The sequence below is a fragment of the Bos indicus genome, chromosome 26 (genome assembly GCF_029378745.1).
Source record: "Bos indicus isolate NIAB-ARS_2022 breed Sahiwal x Tharparkar chromosome 26, NIAB-ARS_B.indTharparkar_mat_pri_1.0, whole genome shotgun sequence".
Lineage (NCBI taxonomy): Eukaryota > Metazoa > Chordata > Mammalia > Artiodactyla > Bovidae > Bos > Bos indicus.
Genome location: NC_091785.1, coordinates 24,384,679 through 24,400,303, shown reverse-complemented (window position 1 = coordinate 24,400,303; position 15,625 = coordinate 24,384,679). Strand labels below are relative to the sequence as shown.

At 40.3% G+C, this 15,625-nt stretch overlaps 1 protein-coding gene across 2 annotated transcripts in view; it reads right to left on the bottom strand.

Moving 5' to 3' along the window:
- The window catches only part of SLK (STE20 like kinase), a 62,127-nt gene extending 53,000 nt beyond the window's left edge, over positions 1 to 9,127 (bottom strand). The window contains exon 1 of one of the 2 annotated variants that reach the window (XM_070780786.1): positions 8,383 to 9,127. In XM_070780786.1, the coding sequence (XP_070636887.1) occupies positions 8,383 to 8,532 (150 nt within the window). In that variant the 5' untranslated portion in view covers positions 8,533 to 9,127. The remainder of the gene's footprint in view (positions 1 to 8,382) is intronic. The other variant, XM_070780787.1, reaches the window with a different exon arrangement.
- Positions 9,128 to 15,625: the final 6,498 nt, after the last annotated feature.

Below are 15,625 nucleotides of genomic sequence, written 5' to 3'. Positions count from 1 at the left end.
CATAGAATGGGTGAATTCTGTGTTTTATATACATTGATAAAGTTATTTTTTTCATCGGCAACAAATAGGAAAATTCACTGGAAAAAAATACCCAAATACATTCAACAGGCATGAAAAGGTACTCAATTTTTTCAGTCGTCAGGAAAATATAAATAAAACCACTTCTCACTCACAATAGCTAACATAAAATATTAATAACAGTGGCAAGTGTTGCTAAGGATATAGAACAATTCAGAATACTGCCACCCCTACTGATGGGGTGTAAATTGGTACCACCACTTTAGAAGACTGGCAGTATCTTCTGAATCTTAAAACACATGTAGCCAATAACTTAGAGAATCCATTCCCAGGTACTTATCCAATAGAAATGGATGTAAATGTACATCAAGATGTATAACAATATTCACAAGTCTTATTCTTAATATACAAAAAGTGGAAACAATCCAGAAGTTCACCAAAAGTAGAATGGATAAATTTTAGTACTTCATATATTGCAATACTATAGAACAATGAACAAAAAAGATGAGAGGGCTATTACATACAACTAGAGACGAATTCTTACTCATAATGTTGAATAAAAGATGCCAGACACAAAACACACGTATACTTACATTTATATGAAGCCCCAAAATACACCAAAATGCTGCAGTAGTCTAAGTAAGAGAGAATGGCAGTTATGACTAGTATTACAACAATAAAGAAAGAAAGGAGGAGACAGATTGAAGAAATATTTATAGGTAAAATTAACAGGCTTGGTGATTGATTGGGTCTGGGGGATAAGGAAGTAGAAGATGTTAAGAATGACCTCCAGGTCCCTGGTCTATGCAATTGGTAGATGAAGATGTCAATTATTGAATGAGGAACACAGGAGAAGCAAATTTGGGACTGACATCAGGAATTCAATTAATTCATGTTTTTTACTTGCTGTTTAAGGAATCTGTGAGACATTCACGGAGAAGGCAATGGCAACCCACTCCAGTACTCTTGCCTGGAGAATCCCATGGACTGAGGAGCCTGGTAGGCTACAGTCCATGGGGTCGCTAAGAGTCGGACACGACTGAGCGACCTCGCTTTCATTTTTCACTTTCATGCACTGGAGAAGGAAATGGCAACCCACTCCAGTGTTCTTGCCTAGAGAATCCCAGGGACAGAGGAGCCTGTTGGGCTGCCGTCTATGGAGTCGCACAGAGTCGGACACGACTGAAGTGACTTAGCAGCAGCAGCAGCAGTGAGACATTCAAGTGGAAAGCTCTAATAGATAGCTCGATGGGTAGATCCAGAGTTCAGAAAGGAGATCTCGAGATAGAGACCAAAATTGCATGTAGATGGTAACTGAAGCCACGGGAAAAGATGGGCTCTCAAAAGAAAAGATGAGGGCCTAAATCCAGCCCTGTGGAATCCCAACACTGAAAGTCAGGAAGAGCAAGAAGAGCCAGCAAAAACATCTGAAGAGTAGACACAGAGGTACGAGAAAATTCAGGACTATGGTGACCTAAAAGCCAGCTTTTTAAAGGAAATGATGGTCAAAGGTCTCAAATGCTCCAGAGAGAGGTCAAGTAAAAGAATTAAGTGTCCATTTAACTCTTTTACTTGAATCCTAAGACCACAAGAGCCATTTAATTAGGTGAGCAAGGAGATGTCAAATAAAAAGAGCAAGAAAAATGTCACAGAACTGAAGAACATGAGTCTTTAAACTGAAAAGACTAACCAAGAGCCCAGCAAAATGAAAGGAAGAAAAAAAATGCCTATATCAAAGTACATTACCATGCACAGAGGATAAAATGCAAATTCTAACAGCTATCAAGAGAAAAAGGTCACAATGGACCAGAAAACAAAATGGCAACGGACTTTCAGTAGCAACACTTGAGGCCAAAAGGCAATGAATGGAAAAGTCTTTAAAATCCTAAGAATAATGTACTTTTGAACTAGAATTCTACAACCAAACTATACATCAAGTGTGACTTTATAATAAAGACATATTCAGACAGGCCTAGTCTTAAAAAAAAAATAAACCTTCCATGTATCCTTTCTCAGAAGACTACTGAAAGATGTATATAACCAAAACAAGGAGGAAATTCCAATACAAAAACAAAGCATTTAAGACACTCCCAAAGTAGTCTGAGCTCCTAAGATTCTAGAGACGAAAATTATGATTCATTATTGACATGGACCAACAGACTGGTTCCAAATAGGAAAAGGAGTATGTCAAGGCTGTATATTGTCACCCTGCTTATTTAACTTATATGCAGAGTACATCATGAGAAACGCTGGACTGGAAGAAACACAAGCTGGAATCAAGATTGCCAGGAGAAATATCAATAACCTTAGATATGCAGATGACACCATCCTTATGGCAGAAAGTGAAGAGGAACTCAAAAGCCTCTTGATGAAAGTGAAAGTGGAGAGTGAAAAAGTTGGCTTAAAGCTCAACATCCAGAAAACTAAGATCATGGCATCCGGTCCCACCACTTCATGGGAAATAGATGGGGAAACAGTGGAAACAGTGTCAGACTTTATTTTTCTGGGCTCCAAAATCACTGCAGATGGTGACTGCAGCCATGAAATTAAGAGACGCTTACTCCTTGGAAGGAAAGTTATGACCAACCTAGACAGCACATTCAAAAGCAGAGACATTACTTTGCCAACAAAGGTTCGTCTAGTCAAGGCTGTGGTTTTTCCTGTGGTCATGTATGGATGTGCGAGTTGGACTGTGAAGAAGGCTGAGCACCAAAGAATTGATGCTTTTGAACTGTGGTGCTGGAGAAGACTCTTGAGAGTCCCTTGGACTGCAAGGAGATCCAACCAGCCCATTTTGAAGGAGATCAGCCCTGGGATTTCTTTGGAAGGAATGATGCTAAAGCTGAAACTCCAGTACTTTGGCCACCTGATGCGAAGAGTTGACTCATTGGAAAAGACTCTGATGCTGGGAGGGATTGGGGGCAAGAGGAGAAGGGGACGACAGAGGATGAGATGGCTGGATGGCATCACTGACTCGATGGACATGAGTCTCAATGAACTCCGGGAGTTGGTGATGGACAGGGAGGCCTGGCGTGCTGCGATTCACGGGGTCGCAAAGAGTCGGACACGACTGAGCAACTGATCTGATCTGATTGACAGATATTTTTTAAAAAGATCTAGAAATAAAACAGATGCATAGATGGAAAGACCAAGTATTATGGAGATGTTATTTTTTACAAAGTTAATCTATAAATTCAATAAAACTCCTTCAAAAACGTACAACAGGTTTTCTGTGTAACTTGTGCATGCGTGTGTGCAGGCTCTGTCACTTAGTCGTGTCTGACTCTTTGCAACCCCACGGACTGTAGCTCATCAGGCTCCTCTGTCCACAGGATTTCCCAGGCAAGAATACTAGAGTGGGTTGCCATTTCCTTCTCCAGGGGATCTTCTCGACCCAGCGATCAAACTTACATCTCCTGTGTCTCCTGCATTGGCTGCTGCTGCTGCTGCTAAGTTGCTTCAGTCGTGTCCAACTCTGTGCGACCCCATAGATGGCAGCCCACCAGGCTTCCCTGTCCCTGGGATTCTCCAGGCAAGAACACTGGAGTGGGTTGCCATTTCCTTTTCCAATGCATCAAAGGGAAAAGTGAAAGGGAAGTCGCTCAGTCGTGTCCAACTCTAGCGACCCCATGGACTGCAGCCTACCAGGCTCCTCCATCCATGGGATTTTCCAGGCAAAAGTACTGGAGTGGGGTGCCATTGGCAGGAGGATTCTTTACCACTGAGCCACATGGGAAGCCCTTTGTGTAACTCAGTTAGGCTAATTCTAAAATGTACATGAAAGCCCTAACGGCCAAGAATATACTAGACATTGCTGAAGAAGAGGAAAAGGAAGTCTTTCTCTAGCAGAGATTTGTTTTGATGCTTCCCTAATTAAGACAGTGGAAAACCGATAAAGGAACAGACAAACAGATCAATGAAGAGACTAGAAACCCCAGAAACAGACACATGCTACAGAGCAGTGAGGAACAGTCTCCCCCAATGACGAGCCATGGGACAAGTGTGTGCCCACTGTAGAAAACAAGGAAATTGGACCCCCGGCCTCATACTATTTGCAAAAATCTTCACTAAGTGGGTTGTAGACATAAATGTTAAAGGCTAAATCATAAAAGCTCTTGGAAGATAAGATAGCGGTTTATCTCCATGATCTAAGGTTAGGAAAACTTTTCTCGCCTTTTTTTTTAATTCAAAAATCGAATTGGCTTTATTAGGTGATTCATGAATCAGGCAGCATCCCATCCAACAACTGCAAGGGCACCCCAGGAAAGCACTTCTCAAATACAATACAGAAAGCAGTAACTGAAAGAGAAAAAACAGACAAGATGAAGCATGTTAAAACCAAGAATTTCTTGTTCATAAAAGACACCATAAAGAAAATGAAAAGATGGGCACAGAAGAAGAATGTATCTGCAATAGCCATAATCAGCAAATGGATAAAATCCAGAACACACAACAAACAAACAAGAAAAAGACATCCAAGAGAAACATGAACAGGACACTGAACACAAAAGAAGAAATCCAAGTTACTAACAATCCTATGCAAAGAAACACTTAGTAGTAGTCAGAGAAAAGATGAATTAAAACCACAGTGCAAAATAAAACATCAGATTGTCAAAACTAAAAAATTCCAACAATATCAAATGGTGGAGAGAACGCAGAGTAAGGAAAATTCTCATAGGATGCTGGTGGGAGTGTAAACCGGTATACACTACCCTATAACCTAGCAATTCTACTTCTAAGTTAAGTCTTGGTGAAATTCATGCATACATGCACCAGTATAAAAGCCAAAAACTGAAAACAACTGATATAGCCAACAGGACAATGGTAGATAACTGGTGATATAATCATATATTGGAATTCTATGCAACAATTAAAATTAACTATAGCTCTAGTGATAAGAAAGACAAATCTCACAAACCTAAAGCTATTCTGAAAGAGGTAAGACGCCAAATACACTCAGTACACACAAAAGTTAGGATGCTTGGTTATACACTGCTAGGTAGTAAAGTATAAGGAAAGCAAAGAAATGAATAACTTACAGACAGGATAGTGGTTTCCTTTAGTGGGAGAGCAGAACCAATTCAGAAAGGAGGTGAAAAGGATTCTAGAACACTGGCAGAATTCCTTTACTCTGACGGTTGTTAATACTGAGTTCACTTTATTACTGTTTGCTAAATGTACATCTATGTGTTGTACTTTTCAATATAATGATTATATGTTTCACTATTTTTTAAAAAGGCGCATGCCCATCTGGGTCATAAAATGAATCACTTTTCATCCAGCGCAAGTCAGTAACCCAGCTTCAATTCAACAGATCATTTTATGGCATTCCTTCTTTTTTTTCTGTTAAAAGCAACAGAATTCCAAATGTAAAAAAAAAGTGAGGGATATTACATATCTTCATTTATATGTCAAATAATACTATTAAAAAAAGAGAAAATAAATTTAAAATCAGGAAGCTCTTTCAAGCAAGACAGTAACTGTTACAGAGCTATGTAGTGCAGGACTAAGTGGAAAGAATACAACTATATGATGAAAAAATGTTTCAAACTAAATACACAAGACAATCGCCTATTTAGAAATTAATCTTTGTAAACAGTTATAAACATATGCGAGTTGGAATCAACTTCAGAAACAGCTTTCTGTTGCACGCTATACATACTATTGTAAGGTTTGATTGCTTTTTCTCCTACACGGAAGAAGTTTATAAATTTTTAAATGTTCTAGGGAATCTTGGACAGGAAAAGAGGTTATGAAAAAGACGTAACAAGTGAGACAAGTTTAAATTTTAAATTTTCTGTTTTAAAAAGCTCCCAGCTTACTCCTTGGAAGCATAAAATAGTGAGACAAAAACAGAAGATGCAAAGAACTCCCATTCTTCAAATATCACACTAAAATATATACCAAGCCCACAAAAATTATCCTTGACACAGTCTTACAGTGTTAAACTACATGGAGTAAGGCTCTTATTTTTCAGAAAATTTTCAATAGGTATCTCACTATAGGAAGACATATTCACTTTGCAATGTCATGAAAGAATTAAATCACAGAGTATTAGCATGTCAACACAATCTGCCTGTGCCAGAAAATGGTTTTACTATCTTCCTAGGTCCCTTTTCCTGTCCCATCCCATATTTCGCTTTCAAGCTCTAAATATAACGACAGTAATTTTCTGCCATTTCCTGAGCCCTTTTTCGTCTCGTACATTTATTATTTCCTTTAATTCTCACATACTGAGGAGTAAGTTTTACTGATGAGAAAAACGAGACATGGAATGATTAAGTAACTTACCCAACGTCAGAGGTTGCTATTGAGGGAGCCAAGATACAGTCCAACTCCAGAGCCAGTATCTTAATACTACACTGTTTCTATTCAATAAAACATTTATACCATGAAAACTGCCCATAATCACCTACTGCCTTCTAACTACCAGATCCCAGATACCTCGAGGATTTATTACTGCCTTTCCTAGATAACTGCATACTCACACAACATTAATGGGTAAAGGAATCTAAACATTTAGGGAAATCTATGATTTTCCAGCTAAGAAAAAGGAGGTCCAGAGACATTAAGTGTCCTGTCCAAGACCTCAAAGCTCGTTTGCAACAACCAGCAATAAAACACAATTCTTAACTCCCAGAAGCATCTTCCCACTGCACTAAAAGCCCTGTCTACCACACTTCTAAGGAAATGGCAACCCACTCTAGGGTTCTTGCCTGGAGAATCCCAGGGACAGGGGAGCCTGGTGGGCTGCTGTCTATGGGGTCGCACGGAGTCGGACACGACTGAAGCGACTTAGCAGCAGCAGCAGCACCACACTTCTATACTGTAAGCTCTTGTTGAAATCCACACCCTCCACATTAGGTACTGAAGTTTACTCTGCCAACTTTCACAGCACACAAGAGCATCAGCAGCACTCACAAGCAGGTAACTCACATTCTTTCATTTCAACAAATAGAAAGAGAAATGCACTATGTGCTAAGGCAATAGAATTAACCCAAATGTGTATCAGAATTTGGCCCCTGGTCTTATCATAATAGCATAAACACATTAACATGTGTGTTAATAGTGCCATAGTAGCAATGTGAACAATGTGTTTTGAAAGCACACAGAAGAGAGTAGACATTTCAGACTAAGAAGGCGGGGCTTTGAGATGTGTCAGAGCCAGTGTAAAGGCAGGGTGGGATGGTGCTTAGAAAGAAGGGAAAATGATATCACTTCTACCACCAGAGGTTTAAGTTAAAAAAAAAAAAAGCAGTAATCATAAACACAGGGTCAGAAGAGCTGAGTTCAAATCTAGGCTGTGACTGGTGTGAATGTGAACAATTTCTGTGTCTCAGCATCCTCATCTATGAAATGGAGATACTAGTGACCTGCATGTCTCCCAGGACTTTTGTGGGGGCCAAATTAGTGTAAGTTAAACATAAGTTATTTATACTTCACATCTAGGCAACCCTGTGGGTCCTTCCCCTTAAAAACTGTCTCATAAAAACCTCACCCTTCAGATGAAAATATTCCAATGACATCATTCGTATACTCCTTACAGGATAGTAAACATTTAACACAAATGCCCTCAGACTAAAACAGCAAACTTCCTTCTACTGAGATGAATATCTGGGTATAAAAAATATTTGTGTGTATATATATTGGGGGGGGGGGCGTGTTTTTTAATTTCTTAAGCCCTGGAATGGATTTCTAGTCAGTGCTTATTATATTTAGAAACTAGTATCAGATGCAGGTTTCCTTCTGGAAATTTTCTATCAGAAATTACATTCCATTTTACAGTATGCTGTCAAGCAACCAACTCAAGAATAGTCTACAAGTAGCAATCGCTTTGCTCTCATCCCAAGAGACTGGTTATGTATAAGCTATAGATACAACCAAATACATACCCTGGACCCCAAAAGGGAACTATTTTAGTATAAGCATATATATGAATGCAAACAGCTTCACAGAAAAATAGAAATCCACTTTAAATGAATGCAAACAGCTTCACAGAAAAATAGAAATCCACTTTAAAGTATAATGAGTTTCTGATATGAAAACATTTGAGGGCCAAACCAGACAGACCCCTCCTTTTAATGTAAGAACACCCTCATTTCCTTTAACCTTTAACAGAGTAGACTGTATCCCTTGCCTCTCTTTGGCAACCATTCTTTAAACTACATGCAGGCCCTATTTTGTAAACCCTACGTCTTAGCTACTCCTCGGATGGTAACCTAAATAAAGTTTCAACGTACGTTTACGAAGTCAAAAGAAGGTCCCAAAGATAGGAACGGGACGCGAGAGCGAGAAATCCTCGTGCCACTCCCGGCCGCTGGCTGTTTGATCTCTCAAGTGTAACTTCCCTTTTCTCCCTCTTACCTTGTACACTTTGCCAAAGGCTCCGTCGCCCAATTCTCCTATAATTTCCCAAAACTCCTCTGGGTTCAGGTCCCTCTTCACATGTTCGTACTGCTTCTTCTTCTTATCGCTCCCCAACTTGAAGATCTTACGGAAATTGAAGAAGGACATTTTTCCTCCCCAACAGAGTTCCTCACACTTAAGGATCAAAAACAATAAGAGGCAAAGTTTCTCCTCCCTCGTCTCCCGCGCGAGCCCGGCGGGCGGCGGCGGCGGGCGCGGGCAGTTCGGGCTCCCGCCGCTCCGGCCAGGCGGTCCCGGGGGAAGGCGGGGCGCGACTCCCCCTCCGGCCCACGGGGTGGGGGCGCTGCGCGGCGGCCCCTCCGCCGAGCCCGGCCCGCGAGCTGCACGGCTAAACGCCTGGCCCCCGGCCGGCCCTTGTGGGGCGGCACCTGCCCCGACGCTCGTCCCCACCCGGCCCGACGGGTCCGAGCGGTCCGGACGCCAGCGGCCGCGGCGGTTAGGCCCTTGTCAAAGCGAGTCTCCAGGGGCGGCGGCTACTCCGGGCTAGGGACGCAGCTGGCGGCTCTGAGGCGAGCAGTCGGCTGGCCGAGCTCTCCTGCCCCGGGCCGGAAACCCCGGGTCTCCTCTGCAGCAGTCAGCTCCCGCGGCTCGAGGCCCGCGCGTCCCCTGGGCTCTGGGGCGCAGCCGCCGCCGCCTCGCTCCCTCCCGAGCCCACGCAGCCTCTGCCTGGAGCGCGCACCGACGCCGACGCCGCAGCGCGCCCGCCGGCTCCCCCGGCCGCGCGCTCGGCTCTCCGCGCGCTCGCGCGGGGGTGGCACCTCTAGCGCCGCGCACGCGCGTTGAGTCCCGCAAGCTGGCTGCCCAAAGAGGCTTGCTGGCGCCCTACGCCGGGTGCGAGGTGGATCGTAGAGCGGGCAGCGGGTTGATGGTTCCCCGGGGTTTGCCCTCCAAGCCCCAAATCCTTGTCAGTCCACGGCTTTGACGGAGTTGCCCTTTGCGCACGACCCTCTTGGTTGTGCTAGCGGATTTTGCCTCCATTCTGGATCTGGGAAAATGTGTAAAGAGTGAAAGCTGAGCTGCCCGGATCTGGACTTTTTCGCTCTCAAACGAGCCCCAGAATAGAGTGAGAGGGAAGAATATGCAATGGCTGTTTGCTTAGGATCCAGAATTTATCAGCTCTCTGACCCTGGGCGGGTAACCTCTCCGAGCCTCAGTTTCTTCATGATGAAGTCAAGGTCCTTAAAGTCCCGATCTGGGGATTGTGGCGAGGAGTAAAGGCAATGGAAAAAATCCCTATGCACTGTGCCTGCGCTGGTAAATGCTCAATTTCAGTTCTGGCTGTTATTAAAAATGTGCACGTAAAATAGACATAAATATAAAGAAGTTAAGCCGACTTCTTAAGTGATGACTAGGGCATTCTTTTGAGGCTAATCTGTCTTCTGGCCACTTCCATAGCCATCATCCTGGTATCACCCTTCATGACTCCATCTGAACCGCCAACTAAGGCCTTCACTACCTGACCTGTCTCCTGCCCCCTTGTACAGCACTAGTGGAAGACTACCTACTGTGGGCGCTGGCTAGGATCTGTCAGATGGTGCCTTCCCGTCCTCAGAAGAGAGCACTTTCAAGGCAGTCGCTGATTAGTCATCGTGATATCCAGGTACTATACCAACATTCCTGGCATATGACAGGTAAGCCGGTCTCGTGAATGAATGAATGAATGAATGAATGTTATCTGGAGCAGAAGACATATTGCTATGTAACCCTACCAACGGAGAAGGCAATGGCACCCCACTCCAGTACTTTTGCCTAGAAAATCCCATGGACGGAGGAGCCCGGTAGGCTGCAGTCCATGGGGTCGTGAAGAGTCGGACACGACTGAGCGACTTCACTTTCACTTTTCACTTTCATGCACTGGAGAAGGAAATGGCAACCCACTCCAGTGTTCTTGCCTGGAGAATCCCAGGGACAGGGAAGCCTGGTGGGCTGCCATCTCTGGGGTCGCACAGAGTCCTACACGACCAAAGCGACTTAGCAGCCGCAGCAGCAGCAACCCTACCAAATCATTTTGCCGTCCAATCCCAAAGTGACATAACAAAACCCGGTTTCCAGTAAGAGGAATATGGTGATTTTGTTTCTCAAGACACTATATTTTTTGATAGTCTTATAACCTATAATGGAAAAGAATAAAAACGAACATGTATATATAATATATATACGTATACCTGAATCACTTCACTGTACACCTGAAAATAACATTGTAAATCAACTATATTTTAATAAAAATTAAAACTAAAAAATAAGTCGTTGTAAGGAATAAATAAAATTAAACTATATACTTTTGTGTTTTGACAAGCATAAACACCTGTGAAAACAATGCCATAATTAATCTATTTTCAATTGCTATCATTTATGTAGGTGGCTTACATGAAAAGATAATATGTGCTCATTGTGGAAAATGAAGAAATACACAAAAAAATTAAAAGTGTTATAGTTCTACCATTTAGAGATAACCATTGGCAAGACTTCATCATATTTCCAAACAGAACTTTCTGGCTGTACATTAATTTTTTTTACATGGATAAAATTATACTGCCTATAAAGATTTGAAACTTGTGCTTTTCATATTTCAGTGATTAGTGTTTTCTTCCATCATGAGATATTTAGTAGATTACATACCAACTTTTCTCTGTTTCATTGATAAACATTGATAAATATCTTTGTTCACAGATCCTTTTCCACATATTTGATTATTTCCTTAGGATAAATTATAAGAAGTAGATTTGGGTCCAAGGATATGTCTTTCCTTTTTTTGTTCTTTTCAAGATAGAAAAACCTTTACCATTTTCTCAATTAAAAGATAGCATATTCTTGTTGTAAATTAAGTCAAATGATACAGAAATGATAAACTAGGAAGCTGTCTATAATTCTCCCCTCTTGACTTCACCCTACCCAACTTCACCCCCAACCTAACCATGTTAAGAGTTAAAACCTTATGAGCAGGAGGGAACTTTGAGTGGTAATAAAAAGGTTCTAAAACTGGATTGTGGTAATGATTGCAAAACTATAGGCATTTACCAAGAATCATTGGATTGTAGACTTACAGTGGGTGAATTTGGGGCTTCCCTGGTGGTTCAGATGGTAAAGAATCTGCCTACAATCCAGGAGAACTAAGTTTGATCCCTGGGTTGGGAAGATCCCCTGGAGAAAGGAATTATACCAAAACTAAACTACTTTTAAAAAGTTATAGATGTATGACCAAAAAAATATGACCAAATTATTTTCTGTGCATATGATTTTTAATATAAAATGACATCTGATATGGATCATGGACATCTTTCTATGCCAGCACAAATAGATATATCTAATCCTTTTTAATAGGGACATAGAATCCCAGTATATATAGCTGTACCATCGTTTATTGAAGCATTTCTCCATTGGCAGGCATTTAGGTGGTTTCCAGTTTTTTGTCATTACAAACAACGCTGCAGTGAGCATGCATATACAAGCATCTTTGTGTATTTGTCTGATTATATTTCTTTAAGAGAAAGTTCAAGAAGTGGAACTGCTGACTCAAAGAACATAATTTAAAGTGCTTTTACCTGTTGCCAAATTGGCCTCCAGAAAGATTGTAGAGTGCTGCTCTCTCTTCCTACTAACAATCTATGTATGAGAATGTCAGTTTTACCAGACTCTCAATAGCACCAATCCGTCTTTTTAATCTTTGCCAAGATAGTCCAAAATTATCTCTTATTGACATTTCTCTGATTATTGGTGATGTAGCCTTTTCAGGTATATACTGGCCACTTTTACCTCATATTTTATAAATTGCTTCATCATATCAATGAATAATATCAAATGACATTGTCATTATTGTATAAATGAGATGATCAAGAACCTCACTAATATACTTTGGTGAAATGATCATGGAGAGTTAATAATAGCTTTTATAGCTTTTCCATGGAGCTACACCCACAGAAATTATTTAATAATGCCAAATGAGACGATATTTAGACAGATTCCAATTTTCCCAGTAATGACTAGGATTCCCGTAATATCTAGATGTTTGTGTTATCTGTAAAAAATAATTTGGCTCCCTTGAATTTTTAATCCTTTAAAAATTAAGCTTAAACAGTGACCACGTGGAAAAAATATATATATACATATATATAATATTCATTTAATACCCAATGTTTTGTCACTAACACTCACTAACAGATTGGTAAGAGGAGAACTATTTTCACAATTTATCAGATCACTAATCTTCACTGATAACAGCAGGGATACCACTGAAAATTAGAAACTGAATATATATGGAGTGCTTACTACATGCTGGACACTGCGCTGTGTGGTTTCCATGCATCATCTCATTTAAACCTCATATCAACCCTGTGAGGTAGGTTCTGTGATAGCTCCCACGTAAAAGTGAGGAAAACTGAGACACCATTAAATATAAATAGCATGGTCATGGCCTCAAAGGTAGTAATGGAAGACTCGAACTTGAATGCAGATCTCAGTAAACCAATTCCTTAGCGTTTAACAACTCCACTGTGACTCTGTTCTCATCCTTACTGAGCTTCTGTAACAGCTGTCTCACAGGATTGTTGTCTCTGCTATTTCTTTCTCCTTCCCTTTGTAACTTGAAAGCATCCTCTACTCATGGTCTCCACTTTGTGAGCTCCCAAACTTTGTGTGTGTGTGTGTGTGTATAAATATTTTTACATATAAATGTGTATGCATGTGTGAAAGTGTATGGGTGCTGGGTATGTTTGTGTGTGAATGTGTATATGTTGTGTATAGGGATACGTGTGTTTGTGTGTGTGAGCATGTATCTCTAAAGGTATGTGTATGTTTCTCCCTCTAGACTGAAAACACTTGGAGGGCAGGGACTGTGTCTTGCTCATCCTTACACCCCCTGCATCTAGCCCAATGTGTCTGTCATATTCTGTATATTTTTGTCAGATAAGGAATGAAAATAAAAGAACTTTATACCTAGTGAAAGCAAACTACATGTCAATTCCTTTTCCCTTCCTTTTTTCTAATTTAAGCAGTAAATTTGCCAAGTTCTTTAAATATTGCTGTAGAAGTTACATGGAAGGAGCAAATACCTTTTGTGTACAAGTACCCTGTGGTATAAATATGTTTTTCTATCCTTGTGGAGTTACAGTTTAGGAAGGAATTTTTTCAGATATTTTAAGAAAGCAAACTGCAGTTATGACAATTATTCTCCTGAAATAGAGTTTGTGTGTCATTCACGAAAATCCAAACCAGATTTTTGGTCATTTTTTTCCTGTTTTAAAAGTAAACAAATTACCTGATTTAAGCTATTTTTTATTCAAAAAGGGAATCCAAAAATATCCTCCCTTCTCCTTCATCTCCCTTTCTGCCTCATACAGAACTGTTACACTTACACTCCCACCCTTTCCTCATCCCTAACCACTTCTGCTGAAATGACTCATAAGCATTTCACAGCGTAACAAGTCTTAACATATTCAGATCTTTAGGAAATTAAAAAAAAAAACCCACTATACAGACATACTTCTTTTACAAGTGGTATTCAAATTCCAATGTAAAAATCTAGACAGCGTAACATCTTTTGAACTTTAAGGATTTGAATGATCCATATCAAATTTATTTCATTCAGACGTTAACTAGCCACATTATTCAGGCAACAAAGCCTGTGAAGTCAGTCAAGCCTGTAAGGTTGATGATAGAAGTATTTGTGCTCATCTATTGCTTTATGCTTTTATGTATTACATTTCTTCTATCTTTGCTACATAAGATGTATGTTGGGTGGGATTCTTTTGAGGACTGGCTCAAAATTACTCGTCCTGGAATTTCCCTGGTGTTTCAGTGGCGGTTCAATCTCTGGTCAAGGAACTAGACCCCACATGCCACAACTAAAGATTTTGCATGTCCCAGCTAAGACCTGGTGTAGCCAAATAAATAATAAATAAATAAAAGTAAAATATATTTAAAATAATACTTCTCCTGTGATTAACCAGTTCTTTGGGCAAGTCACTACCCTACACGCTGAGGATTACACAAGTTTCACTTTTAACAGAGGTGGCTTCAAGGAGATAAAATAATTCAGAATGACCCAGAAAGCAGGATAACACCCAAGGTATTCAAAATTGTGCAGTATTATAGTTTGCCTCTTCAGAATGATCATATGATCTTTAAGAGCCTTCTCAACTACAAACTTCTGTTTTCATGAAACCCCTAACTTCAGTTGCCTTGTATACTAGTAATTGTGTCCATTTTTCTGACACAATTTTGACTGAAGAGTAAATAAATGCAGTTAGGAATTTTAAAAAGAAGGGCATGTCTGCCAAAAGTCATTGAGAATCTCTCTGAAAACTCTTCTTGGGATAACCTTTAAGAAATTTACCTAGTAAGACGTCACACTGTCACATGCTGGAGGGAAGAAGGTATGTTTTCAGAATAAAGTCAGTGGCTGTCTTCCAAAAGAAATTTTTAGGTTTTTCCTGTAAAGAAATAACTTACCACCCCCTTGTTACCATCTCGTATTTCTTCCTCTTCCTCTTCTAATCTTTTAGAACCTAGTACCTCACCCAAGGTTTTAAAGAAAACTTTGTTATTGCACATTCCTGTTTCACAAAGCCATCACTGCAATTACAAACCACATTTTGTGGCCTATTACAGTAAATCATTAACACTATCATGAGATGCTGCCTGTTTGTCTGGGTGATTATAATTTTTGTCTATTCTTGTGACCCATATTTTTTGTTGCTGCAGGAAGAAATTAACCAATATAGATTTTTATTACAAGCATATATATTCTCGACTTTTTATCCATGGGAACTTCACAAAATGGCATCTCTAACAAAAATGAACAAATTATGTGTGACTGAAGGTTTAGCTGCATAAACATATGTAGAGTTGAGTCTTTAAATCCCTATTCAGAATTGCTATCTTTCATTCACTCCTTCATCCAATACGTAGTCTCAATTTTCTGTTATACTCCAAGCAGTATTCTAGGGACTGAGGAATCAGTTGAAAGCAAAACAGAATTAATAATAATAAAAAAATAAAAACATGAAGCCTCTTAGAACTTATGTTCTCAATGATTAAGTGGGATTTAGACAAATAATAAAGAAGAGATAATATCTTTAACCCAGTGATTCTTAACTAGGGTCTAGGGGTGATCTCACTTGCCCCCCCACCCAGATATTTGGCAATTTTTACAGACATTTTAGTTGTCACGATAAGGGGATGG